The sequence below is a fragment of the Grammomys surdaster genome, unplaced genomic scaffold (genome assembly GCF_004785775.1).
Source record: "Grammomys surdaster isolate TR1022 unplaced genomic scaffold, NIH_TR_1.0 168, whole genome shotgun sequence".
Taxonomy (NCBI): domain Eukaryota; kingdom Metazoa; phylum Chordata; class Mammalia; order Rodentia; family Muridae; genus Grammomys; species Grammomys surdaster.
In genome coordinates, this window is record NW_021604616.1 from 3,565,486 (window position 1) to 3,578,762 (window position 13,277).

General features: G+C 42.2%; 1 protein-coding gene across 5 annotated transcripts in view; it reads left to right on the forward strand.

Moving 5' to 3' along the window:
* The first annotated feature begins 3,866 nt into the window (after positions 1-3,866).
* Positions 3,867-13,277, forward strand: part of Ptprk (protein tyrosine phosphatase receptor type K) — a 499,167-nt gene continuing 489,756 nt past the window's right edge. For 2 of the 5 annotated variants that reach the window (XM_028766405.1, XM_028766409.1), the window contains exon 1: positions 3,888-4,070. In XM_028766405.1, coding sequence (XP_028622238.1) covers positions 3,974-4,070 — 97 coding nt within the window. In that variant the 5' untranslated portion in view covers positions 3,888-3,973. Of the gene's footprint in view, positions 4,071-13,277 lie in introns of all 5 variants that reach the window. The other 3 variants (XM_028766410.1, XM_028766407.1, XM_028766408.1) reach the window with 3 other exon arrangements.

Consider the following 13,277-nt stretch of genomic DNA (forward strand, 5'->3'; position numbering starts at 1 on the left):
TCTTAATCCTGAGTTCTACAGACACACTAATCTCCAGTGTTTACTTTTTAATGACTCTTATTAACATTTGACAGAGTTGGATTTCTACTGGAAGCATTTTGTCAAATGCAGGTCTAAGTTCATGATTGTAGCTAATAGGTGGTAAATCCGAAAGAATAAAAGACATTTTATGGTTCAAAGGGCGACCCACACCAGAAATCCTAGAAGGAAGATTGCTTCAAGTGAGTTCCAGGCCAGAAACAAAGCACATAATAGCAACAAAAACCCCAAGTGAAGCAAGTGATCCTTCTATTTGCTACAACAACAACAACAAACAAACAAACAAATAAACAGGACAAAAGCAACAAAAACACACCCAGGAAAATAGATATATGCAGCTGTGAATCTTAACAAAGCAAAGTTAACTGGTAATCTAATTAATACTATATTTCCCCCTGACAATGAATCTGGAAGGCAGGGACTTGAACCTGACAGGCGACTATTCTGCCCCTGGCTACACCAAGCTCATGTTTTATTGTTGTTGCTGTTGACTGTTTTAATCAGTCTCTTACGTTTTGTGTGCATTGGTGTTTTGCCTGCATGTATGTCTGTGTGAGGATGTCAAGTCACTTGGAGCTGGATTACAGACAGTTAGTTGTGAGCTGCCGTGTGGGTGCTAGGAATTGAATTTAAGTTTTGGGAAGAGCATCCTGTGCTCTCAACTGCTGAGCCATTTGTGGTTTGTTTGTTTGTTTTTGCCTGTAGAACTATGTCATGTCATTGCTTTATTGTAATACATTACATAGAACATAGACTTTACTATATTATCCACTTGGAGTGTGTCATTCAGAGACACTAAATACATTCACACAGCCTTACAGCCTTCACCACTAGCCTTCCCTCTCCAGGTTTTTTTTTTCTCCTTTTTAAAAAAGATTTAATTTTTAGTCATGTGTATGTGTGTGTACACCTATGTGTGTCGATGTGGCACTGTGAATGCAGGTACTCCATGAATCCAGAAGAAGGTGTCAGGAATCATGGCACTGAAGTTAGAGGTGGTTAGCCCTCTGACATGGCCGCTAAGAACCAAACTCTGCCTCTGGAAGAGCAGAAAGGGCTCTTAACATTAAGTCCTCTTTAAAACACCCCCCCAAGGCTTTTCTTCTCTAACCTGAAAGTCTATATTGTCTTCTGCTACAGTTCCCCAGTGTTTGATCATAAACACTCTAGCTTCTGCAATTTCCTTTCTCCATAAAATTCCGTTTTGTGTATGATGAAAGATATCTACAAAGTAATATGTCTTATCAGTGGAGTTGGCCTATAAGTGGACATTTATTTTCACATTTTTGTAAATATCTTAGTTCCTAAAACATTTTTCATATTTTCTGTTAGTGTCAGGACAGCAACTAGATAAAAGAATATGAATGTTTCAGTGTTTTTTTAAAATGAAAAAAAAATGCACTGTAGGAGAGTGGCAGGTTCAAGGCCAGCCTACTACTAAAGTGAGGCTAAACCCCCTGGTTCACTTTAGTTATGAGCCCTAAGGATAAAAGTCTAATTTACTTGCCCAAAATATCACTGTATTTCTTCTAGTTTTATTGAGATAGCATCTCTGTTGATTCTTTTTAAGGATTTCCCTTTTCCTCTTCCTTTTCCTCTCCCCTATTTGTTTGGGTAAATTACTTTATCCCTAGTCTTGTTTCCTTGTTTGTATGCCATGATGGCATTGCCTGAACTTTATTCCTAAATGTGATAATGCCCATCTAAGATGCCTGGTACATCTTGGTCACCCCCAAAGCACTTTCTGTACTGTTATTTCTCCATCGTATAGAAAATGGACCAAATTGTTTAACTCTTGTCCCAGGGAACAGCTATAAGAAGAAGTGAGGTTCTAGCCACTGTCTGTAGGTCTCTGAAGGTCTCTGAAGAGCTTTGTTTGCATGCTTACTCAAACAAATCACCAACTCATGAGCATCTTTCATGCAAGAATAAACAGACAAAATCATATATGGACAGACGAGTTTCTTTTGCTTTTACTGTGGCAAATTACTGCTAATTTTAGAAACTTCTGCTATGTCTTCAGAAAAGAAAATAATAGGTTTTGGTTACCTGTGATCTAGCAAAGCTCCTTAGTGTAAGAAATAAAAACCCTTGGTAGAGTGCGCTTCAAGTTATAAGTTAATGAGCTAAGGAACATTTACATTGTACCCTGAGGGAGACGACTGAACTATGTTGAACTGAATTGACAAGTGTTGGACTGGTTACGGGTACTAATGAGCAGTCATCAAGACTGTAGCTTAATGGGGTTTCTATCCTCAGCAAGTGAAAAAGAAACCCACTTTCATATATATATATATATATATATATATATATATATATATATATATATTTAGATTATTTATATATATTTATATATATATATCTTTTTTCTTTCTAACTTAGACATAACAGCATGTATTAATTACAGAAATATGTGACTTGGTAATATTAAACTGAATTTCCCTTCATTTTGATTTTAAAAGGCTAAGTACGTTCTGAGTGACTGACAGGTGCCAATCAAGACTATTAGTAGTTGCATATATGGCGTCAAAATTCAAAAATAAAAGTTAGGCTTCAGTTTTGGTCACACTTAACGTGAGTCATAATTTGCAGACATAAGTAAGCTATTATACAGCATTGCTACAGAAGCAAGTCAGAGTGGCATTTGCATTAATCACACCAAGCTGCTAAGGTAGCAACACTGACAGATTTCTTGGCTGTAACACAGCACACAGCATTGGGTTCCTTCGGAGCAACCATGCTGTGCTCATTGTTGGGATAAACTCCTTTTATTAAATACTTATTATCTTTTTTCTTTTTTTGTTTTTTCGAGACAGGGTTTCTCTGTATAGCCCTGGCTGTCCTGAAACTTATTCTGTAGACCAGCCTGGCCTTGAACTCAGAAATCCACCTGCCTCTGCCTCCCAAGTGCTGGGATTAAAGGCGTGCGCCCCCACTGCCCGGCTAAATACTTATTTCTTAAATAGCTACAAGTCAGTAAAAATCAAAACCAAAGCAAACCCCGCTCTACTCCACCAGGCTACGCGAAGGCGGAGCGGCTGGGAGCTTCCCAAGCAACAAGCAAAGTCAGGCGGCAAGTAAACTCAGATATTCTGCAAATGACAAATAAACCAGAAATGAGGCACGACAGCTGTTCACACTGGAAACTTACCCAACATTTTATTTTGGTCCAAGTTTATTTATTTCGTGAACAAACGGGAGTAAGTTTTCAAGGGGGTAGGGAGCCTTATTCCTTATCCTATCAATAAGGAAGAGTGAAATTTCAGTGCAGGTCGGCATTTTAAAGGTCGCATCTACGCTCCCTTTTCTTCCTACCACCAGCCGCTCCGGTGGGACCGCCACCTTGGGGACAGAACCCCAGGACGTCTCTCCTCGGGGGCCTCCTCCGTCGTCCGCCCACAGTACTCCCACACTCCTGCCTCTCAGAGTTGAATCTTGGGAATCCGGCAGGGAGCTGCGCCACGTCCCCCTTTCCCGCTCGCCGCCCGGTAGCCGCGCGGCCACCGAGCCCAGGTGGCGAACAAAGGCGGCGCGGGGCGCGCGGCCGGGCTGGCGCGCGTCTTCCTGGCAGGAGGCGGCAGCAGCGACGGCGGCGCGCACCGGAGCCTGCATTCCTCCGAAGCTGCCGGAGCCCGCAGGGCGACGTCACCCCAGGCTCCGCCCCCGTCCCTCCCAGAGCAAAGTAACTCTGGACTACCCTGAGCAGCCTCTGCCGAGCATGGAGAGCAGTGGCCGCGGCTGGCGGGCGACGCTGGAGACGCTTTCGTCCGCGAGGTAGTTGGCCGACTTCGCGCAAGGACGAAAGTGCTGGCGGGTGGCCGCGGCGTCCCCGCGAGCCCCCCACGAGGCTGGGCGGGCGGCTGGCTGGCGGATTTCGCTGCGTTTTCCCCGGAGGCTCTTTGCAAAGCTGCTTGAAACTTCTCCCAAACTCGCCATGGATGTGGCGGCGGCGGCGCTGCCTGCTTTTGTGGCGCTCTGGCTCCTGTCCCCGTGGCCTCTCCTGGGGTCGGTCCAAGGCCAGTTCTCAGCAGGTGAGTGGTCAGGGGGGTCGTCTGGGTCTGTAGCTGTCCCCAGTCTTGGACTCAGAGGCAGGAAGGACTGGCTAATTGCGGTTGCTGGGGCGGGGGATCCAGGAGGCGTCCGCTTAGGGTGGGGGGTGCAGGTTGGAGCCAGGTCTGTCCTGGGAGTTTGTGTCAGGCGGGACGCGGGGCCAAGAGCTGTGCGTCCCCGGACACAGGTAACTTTTACGTTCTCGACCCATTGTTTCCGAGGCTGGCCTGGCGCGCAGACAGCCCAGGGTGTGCTGGATGGAGCGTGTGGCGACCTTGCTTTTCCTGGGTGAATTGTAGATTGCCTGGAGTTGGAGCAGTCCGAACAGCCTTAGTTAGGGAAGTGAGGAAGAAAAAGTACTTAGGGCTCCGGGACCGCGATTCTGTGGCTCGCTGAGCGAGCTGGTGGCTCTCTGTCGCCAGACTGTTCAAAATTTCCCCGGGAAGTCTTCGTGAGAATTGTGGGGACACATAGGAACCGACCTCGGCGTGTTCTGCCAGGTGCTTTTTGTCCCGGGAATAACCTCCTCTGACTATTGTCCAACTACTTCCCGGTGCCTCCTGGAGGCTCCTTCCTCCTCTGCTGAGGGTTCAGAGTTGCTCCTGGATAGATTGCAGAGTACAGCGTGGAGCATGTTGCTTGTGTATGTTGGCGGAGACCGTAGCTCTAAGGATAGATTCAGAGCTGTCCTGGGCAGCGAGGTCTGGGCTCCCATTCCCGGAAGGCTTACCCTGTTTATGGGGCGAAGCCATCACAAAGCTCAAAGCTGGCTCCACACCTCCTGTAGTCCGCCTGGGTGACCCGGGCTGGGAATATTTGCTGCTAGCCTGGACAACCCCGGGAGCTAGACGCGATGCTATATTCCAGGCTATCCCTTTGAGTTCTAAGTAAAACCGCTCAGAGAAGTCCCAGGATTCCGGGTCTCTCGAACTGGTGGTCTCTGTTCCCGTCCAGTTTTGATATCCTGCCTGTAGGTCGCTCACTTCTGTGTATCTGCCGGCTCTGAAGTTTCACCAGGTGGACGCTGGGGAGCGGGCTCCCAGGTTTAGCCTCTACCTCCCGCCGGGCTTTACAACTTTTCTGGCTAATCCACCCAACCCAGCAAGGCTGGAGGGCGCATCCACTACTGCCTTGGTTCCTAGTGTAGATGGAAATGCAGAGTGGCCAGAGGGTGACGGGAAACACGAGAGCCGCGCTCCTGGCTGAACCAGCAGGATGCAAAGACAGAACTTACTTTGTACTTGACAGTTTCATTGTTGAGACTGCCCGATTTCCTGGAAATACACTCACCATGATGTTTTCCGGAGCAAATCCTTCGTTAGCTCCCCCCACCCCTCTTTTAGGAGTGAGACCTCGGAGTTTGGTGCTTGGGTGTATCCTCGTAGACAGAGACTATGAGATGGCAGAAGGCAACGGAAAGACCACATATCGCGGTGGTGTACAGAGGGCACAAGCTCTATGCAATGAATTCCGACGACTTAATTTAATTTTCTGGTTTCCGCGTTACCCAGTGTGTCTCTGCCATACAATGGTGTTAGTATTGGAACCATGCTTGATGTAACTCATTATATGCTGCAAGTTGGAAGGCAGTATTGATTTCTACACAGTGCTTGTCACTCCACGGAGAGTCTAGCTTGAGAAGACATGTTATTTGTTAATTGAACTTTACCAGTTGCATGATTAAACACATGTATTTGGGACTGGCGACTAGTGATGTCTTAACAGCTGATGGATATATTTTCAACGTGAGAGAAACTTTTCTCTTTTAAAGTGTTATCGTTTAATCGCCGTGTACTGAGAGTGCCTCATCACAGGGCAGATGTGTTTCTGGGAGTTTATAATGAATGCAGACCCCACGGAACTGGCTCTCATCCTCTTGCTATTCAGGATATGTATGTTTGCCCATAAATGAAGGTCTTTTATCTCTTGAGCCTAAAGTCAGATTATGCACCTATCTGTCTTTCTCTAGAGATTAAAAGTTGGTTTTGTAGACATCTCTTTTTTTTCTAGTTGTCACAAATCATTTGGTATTGTAATGTCAATAAACTCTATAGCATATTTGTTAAAAAAATTGACTGGGGATGAATTAGAGATTGGAAGTGTTTTTTCTTGCCTTTCCCGTTCCACCCCTCCCACTCTATTTTAAATGAGGTACTTTTGGAGAAATTTAAATGAACATGCTTTAAAGAGCGAAAGAGACATATTTTCTAAATTTTTAAGCATTTCATTCTACTAAATATGTATTTTAAAACAGGATTATCAAGGTCAGTTCACCACTTTCCAACAGTACTGTGTGGCTGTTAATACAGGAAGCATAACAACACATTTGGGAGGATAGTGGAGTTGGGAATGTGTGTGTCATATGTACATTGGATCCCTGTGTGTGTCTGAAATCACACATTTAACACTTTCAAATTGCAACCTTCTCCTTTCTGTTTGCAGTTAAAGTGTAAACGTGCTTCATAGTAAGCATCTTTAAAGCCAGGACCCTATCTATAAATCTCACTTTTCACGTGAGTCTCTGAAATGACACTTGTATCTGTATTCTAGCCAGGAAAGCTGAGTGTGGGAGAGCAGTCTGCTACTACAGTCTACTAACTAGGCTGTGTAGCTGTTATTGTTGGTATCACTGTGGAAGCAGGCTTATTGTAGACCTCAAACCTGACAAAACCAGTCTCACTTGGAAACTCAGCTTTCTCATCTATAAAATGGGGATAATAATACCTGTCCTGACCTTTCCACGTAGTTTTTATGAAGATCAAGTGAAGTCATTTATGTGCACTGTCAACTGTAAAGCATGGTGGAGCTATCTGGGGTGTAATCATCATAAATTAAGGTAGCCGAGTGCCAGAGTTTCAGCTTTTATGGCTTTTAAACTCTTAGAACTCTCTTCTCAGCAAGTATAGGCTGTTCAGCAAGGTGTGTGTGCATATGTGTGTGTGTGTCTGTGTGTGTGTCTGTGTGTGTGTGTGTGTGTGAGAGAGAGAGAGAGAGACAGACAGAAAGACAGACAGACAGACAGAGACAGAGACAGAGACAGAGACAGAGAGAGAAATCTTCCACTAGTCACCCATTTTCATCATAATTGATTCTGACCATGAGTTTATGACAGAAATCATCTTTGATCACTTTTTAGCTTAGCTATGCAAACCTTTCAAAAATTATACTTCTGTGAGAGTCCCTGTTAATACTCCTAGTATCCTAACTGAAGGAAAAATACTTGTGAGATCTTGTTATTTTAAAGTAATTTGCTGAGCTCCTGGCTCAGCATTTTCTCAGTGCAGAGAATTACATGTGCCTTTGGATGCAGTCTTATCAGTGACCTAGAGAGGGACTATTGTGTCTGTAAGAAGTAAGCCCGAGAAGGCTGCTGAAGGTCTTGCCGTGGAAGAGGTCCTGGCATATCACCCTCCTCATCCCTCAGGACCTTACAGCTCTTCTGAACAGAACCACTTGTCTTGTGTCTGCCTTCTTGTCTCGAGTACAAAATTAATTTTCTCTTATTTTTATTGTCTACTGGGAAGAGCCTCGGAGCCAGCCTGTGTTAAGGCTTGCCATTTCTTTTTCTAGTTTTGATTGACTGGTACCCTTCAGTGTCTAAATACATTAAAATTCCAAAAGGTAGTCTCTAGTAATGATATAGGCAATTCCAGGTCTGTTTTTCTTTCTCACTGCTTCTCGTATATCTGAATTTCCTAGCCTGTGAGATGTCATTTTGTGTCTGGCCTGCCCAGACGGGAAGAGGCAGGTTTGGCTGCTGTTTGGTCATTGGCATGTGTGTTGCTGACAGCTCTTCTCTTTGTGTTCCTGAATGTGAATCTGAAAAATATATCAATAAATCAACCCCTCTGCTCCTCTGTCCCTCTTCCGCACTCCTCCCATGCCTCACTGTTAACAACCAAGCCCCACATGCATATTCAAAGACCAGAAGCCTTTTGTTTTCATCAAATATCTTTAGGTGCTGCGTTTCATATGTTCTGAAATACTAGACATAAGACCAGTCCACTACCCAAATCCAAGACAATTCTCTCACATCTGAGACACGCTCCTCTGTTCAGCATTGATGTGTTAGAACCTATTTTTTGATCCTTAAAGGTTAAGTTTACATGCTATAGTTCCATGTAGAGGAAGTGTGTTAGCTCCCACTAATGTTTGTCAACTGCCTTGGACTGTTTCTGCCTGAGACTGTGTTTAGACAGAGGAGGTCATGCTGAGTGGGAACCTACACTGTTTCCATTTCCTAGACTTGCTCTTCATGGAGGGGAGGACAGGGAATTGCTGAAGGCTGAAAGCAGAAAACCGCAAAACAGTTTACAGACAAAATGCAGTGTGTCTCTCTGTGTATGTGTGTGTGTGTGTGTGTCATGTGTGTGTTTATTATGTGTATGTATGTCTGTATGTTTATGTGTGTGTGTATTTATGCCTTTATGTGTGTGTATGTGTGTGTACTTGTGTGAGATTATTTGCTCAGTTTTCAGAGGAGGGAAAAGATTTCTATTTTCTGAGTTGTTTATTAGGATCAGCCATTGCCTTTATCCAAACAGATTTATTTCTTATTCTATGAATGTAAACATCTCCCTGTGTGCGTTCCCCAGACTTTCCCTCCTGATCAAGGGTGTCTGCTCTGTGTCCTTTATCAAATGGTGATTACCTGTGTCCTTTATCAAAAGGTTGTAATTGCTTTTGAAGATGACTTGTTTTTTTCATCAGAATCCATGCTGTTTGTTATAGTTCCTGAAGAATTGTACAAAGCATATCAAGTCACCATATATCTTAAAATGATATTTGATTACAAGCTAATGAATAATACATCAATCAGACTACTTTTTAATTTCAACTGAAGCCCAAGCAAGCCTGCATAGCCATTGAATATTTTTTTTTTTTTAATGGCACAGACTGTTTCTTGTATATATCTGTTTCTGACACATGAGAGACTTCATAGTCCTTTTTGTAAGGGGAGGTAGAAAACTTGAGTACCAGGTTGACTGATACTTTGAGATAAGGAGAATCATTTATGTTCAACTGTACTTTGGAAATCTTTTTGGAAGTGCTACATTTGAGTGTTTATGGTATGAAGTCTAAGGTGGAAACTTTGCCAACATCAGACTCCACTCGGTACAAATGTGACAGATGGACATACCCTTAAAGTATCATGGCCACTCATAAGACACATTCTACACAGTCTGTTATGAGATTAGTGTCTGTCTATAGTCTTCAATTCTTATGGGAACCTTTTGATTTGTGGTTAATGCCTTGGTAAGTCATGTTAATGAAGGCTCAGTTGTCCTAGTCTAAAACCTCAACTTTTGTGATATGCTTCAGATTGTTGAAGTTCTGGGAAAACACTGAGGCAGAGGATGCAGGGACTATATCGATCCTCCTGTGGAACTCTGCCATTTCCCCACTTAACACTGGAGTACAGCTTTTTTTTTTTTTTTTTCTTGGCATTCTGCTGTCTGCTGGTAATCCAGGAAAATGATTAGTGGCTTATTTTGTCATTTGCAATTGTTTTAGGTGCAAAGTAAGTAGTCTTAAGTGAAAGAATTCATGTTTCCACTTAGGGGACTGTAGAGCTCGGTGATTAAGGTGGTGAGCTGGGCGCTGCTGGCTGAATCTTTTGCAGGCATCATTGAGTAGGGGTTCAGGAGCAAAGCCAAAGGGAAGGCTTCTGGTTGAATTACAGTTTGCAGTTATTTAGTTGGGAGAGCTGAAAGCTCTAAGTACGTATATCTTAATGATAGTGTGAACTCAATTGCTACAGACTCATGCTAGGAAGAAGCTTAGGAGTCAGGATGATGGCATAGAAAGTGCCTACTGATATTCTTGGAAAGACTACTGGATGTGTTTTAGTATTTTTTTTCTAGTTTATAGACTGAGAAACTGCATTTGGTAGGAAGTGAGATATTTGTTTCATTGTAGCACCCTGTCCCAATGTATATTCTGCTTCTTAATAGGTACACAATACACTTCCCAGATCGTCCTCTGCATATTCAGCTCAATGCATCCTGCTCCTGAAACCAACTGTCCAAGCTGATGCTCCAAATCGTGTCCAAGGCATCTCCTGGCACGGCCATGGAAACTATTCTAATTGTAGTTGGGCAGGGGGCTGGTCTAGCAGCTGCTGAAGTGGGAGTCAGGGCATTGGTGGGATTTGGCAGCAAAGGCAAGGGCAGGGAAGAAGCCTTATGAGGGCCAATAAGTCATGACTGATTGCTTTTTGCTCATTGTGTTCCTCTACTGAACGGTATCCTAACATTTGATTGACTGGTGGAACAGCGGCTTTAGCATGACTTAGGACCATGTGGTGATCTGTGATCAGACTCAGCCCTACACACATTGAATTGGAATTAAATTTCAATCCCCTGATTTGCTTAACTGTTTTAATTTTTAGAAACACTGCATTAGAACAAATAGAAGTGAGCTCAAAAAAGTTGTCATGTGTACTTTATTATAGAATTTTAAGAGTTGTGTGCAAGGGTTAAATTATGACCTAAACTAAATTTTGCTGACTTTGTAATTCTTATAGATTTAAAAGAAGATTTATTGTTTTCATTCTATCGATGTGAGTGTTTTGTTTGCATGTATGTCTGTGAGACATGTGCTTGCTTGGTGCCTCTGGAAGTTGGATGAAGGCATCAGAGCTTCTGGAACTGAAAGTATGGGCAGTTGTGAGCTCTCATGTGGGTGCTAGGAATTGAACCCAGGTCCTATGAGAAGCAAGTGCTCTAAACTACTAAGCCATCTGTCTAGCCCCAAATTTATAATTATTGTTTATATTTACTTGACAATAATCTAGCATCCTAGACACATCAAAACAATTGAGATTATATAGATTTTCTTTATTTCATTTTAATGAACTCTCAGGCTTGAAAATTTTTTTCATAAGAAGACAAATACAAGCTAAATAGTCTTACTTGTTGGCATTATTTAAAAGATATTTATAGGTACATATATTGCCTGAGGAACCAAAAATGCTATGTTTAAACTATTTTTACTTGATTTAATGTTGGTATAGGGCATACTCCCTCTGACTTTAACACCAGTAATCTCTTGCTTTACTGTTCTCTCTTTCTTCCAAGATCTCTGTCATAAGGATCGCATTTGTAGGCCAGTCAGATTTCATGAATGGGAGTTAGTAGGTAGAGTATATTAAATTTCACAGGGATTCTTTTTACTGTCTTTCCTGCTCATATTTAAGAACAGAAATTCTTGTCAGTTTTCTCAGGAGAAAAATTATGATGTAATAGACAGTGTACACTATTCATGTCAAAACACAATTTCCTTGCATTTTATAGCTTGGTTTGGCATTCTTTTAGAAAATGAATTTCCCCAGAAGACCTAATTGCCTTTTTATTAATGAGTCTGTGTGATGTTCTTTTTTTTTCTCTCCATTTACTATTCTAAATGTGTCTACTTTTGCTAGCTGTTTCAACAGTGAAGTCTCTGATTAAATCACAACTGCTATATTTGTTTTTGCTGTTCACTAGTGATTTGGAAAAATACTGGCATAATGACATGGTTTTAACAGCGAGTGATGAAAGGCACGAAGTATAAATTAACGTTAACCTCTGATCATGTGTAATGCTGTGATCTTAGAAGCTAGAGTTTGGGGACAGTAGATAGCAAGATTATCTGTGCTTTTGTTACTGTAAATCAAAATCTACTTAGCCTACAGTGTCTGAACTGTGAGGAACAGAGCTGTTGGGATTGACATATTCCATATCTATTTAATACTTTTGGGCTTAAGAGATCAAATTAGAGACAGATTGCAGACATGGAAAACCTTAAGTTTTCACACACCATCCAGATTGGAGTTTGAATGTTCTCATCAATTGTTTTTTTTTTTTTTTTTTTCTAATTTTACTCTAAATTTAGTAGGTCTACTTTTATTTTTGTCAGCTGTAGTTAGGATCATTTATTCTCTTACCTACTGGAAAAGAAAGATTTTCCCAAAGCAATTACAACATTTTGCCGAGGGCCCAGGGCCTAGTAAGACCTAGAATCAATGTGTCATGCAGTATTTTAAAATCTTCACAATAGTCTTTTTGTATCCATTCTACACACATGCTTAGAGAGGGAAGTCACTTGCCGCAGATGTGCCTATGAAAAACTGGTTGAGACAAGATTTATTGTTGAGTGACTGTGCACACATGTAGTGATTAGATGCTTTAGTTGCACATTAGCGAAAATGCAGCAAACTGGAGAGGCAGCTACTGTGTCACTTGTAGCGGAATTAAGTTAGATTGTGTGTGTGTGTGTGTGTGTGTGTGTCTGTCTGTCTGTCTGTGTGTGTGTGTGTCTTTCTGTCTGCTATTGGTATGTGTGTCTGTCTGTCTGTCTTTCTCTGATGTAATTATGTGTGTGTAGGTTTGCTGTCTGTCTCTGTGTTTGTGTGTGAGTGTGTGTATTTGTGTTTGTGTGTCTATGTGGGTGTGTGTACGTAGGTAGGAAGCAAGGAGTTAGTGGGGGTTGGGCGTGACAGGTGAAGACTTTAGGATCAGATGCAACAACAGGTGACCGGGTGGGAGTGGGGGTATGGGTTGTCGAGTCAGCCTTAGCTGCTAGTGGTGGTGTGAAGGACTAGAAGAAAGAGGCAGTGTGTGTCCTGACAGGCTTCTGTGCATTACAGAACAGATGTTTATAGTTAGGGGAATTTTATTCTTTTATTCCTGCTTTAAAGTAGGAATTTATTATTTTTATTGTTTTATTCTCTGTACTCAATAAATCCAACGTTAAACTAGTGATTTATACATCTGATACAGTTTTTCCAGAGTGATCTATCCTGGAAAAACTTAAGCTCTAATTTAGTATTTAGAGCTGTGTGTGGTGAACATGCTTTTAATCTCAGCAGGGCCAGGTCAGTCTCTGTGAGACCCAGGCCAGCTTGATCTACATAGTGAGTTCTAGACTAGTCAGGGCTACATAGTGAGACCTTGGCTCACAAAAGGAACAGAACCCAAACTGATTTCGTATTTGAGTCACATTTATTACAGCACATGTATCATTCTGCTTATTGGTAATTTATCTAGATAAAAGGTCTTCTACAGTTATTTTTGTTTGTATCTAGAATTTTAAAGATAATTTAAAATATAAAACATTTTAAGCATTTGGCTTTGATTATAGTAATCCAAAATGACAATAGTGTGTGGAAATGAAAGAAGTCATTAGGTAGCTGGATGCTTTTTTAT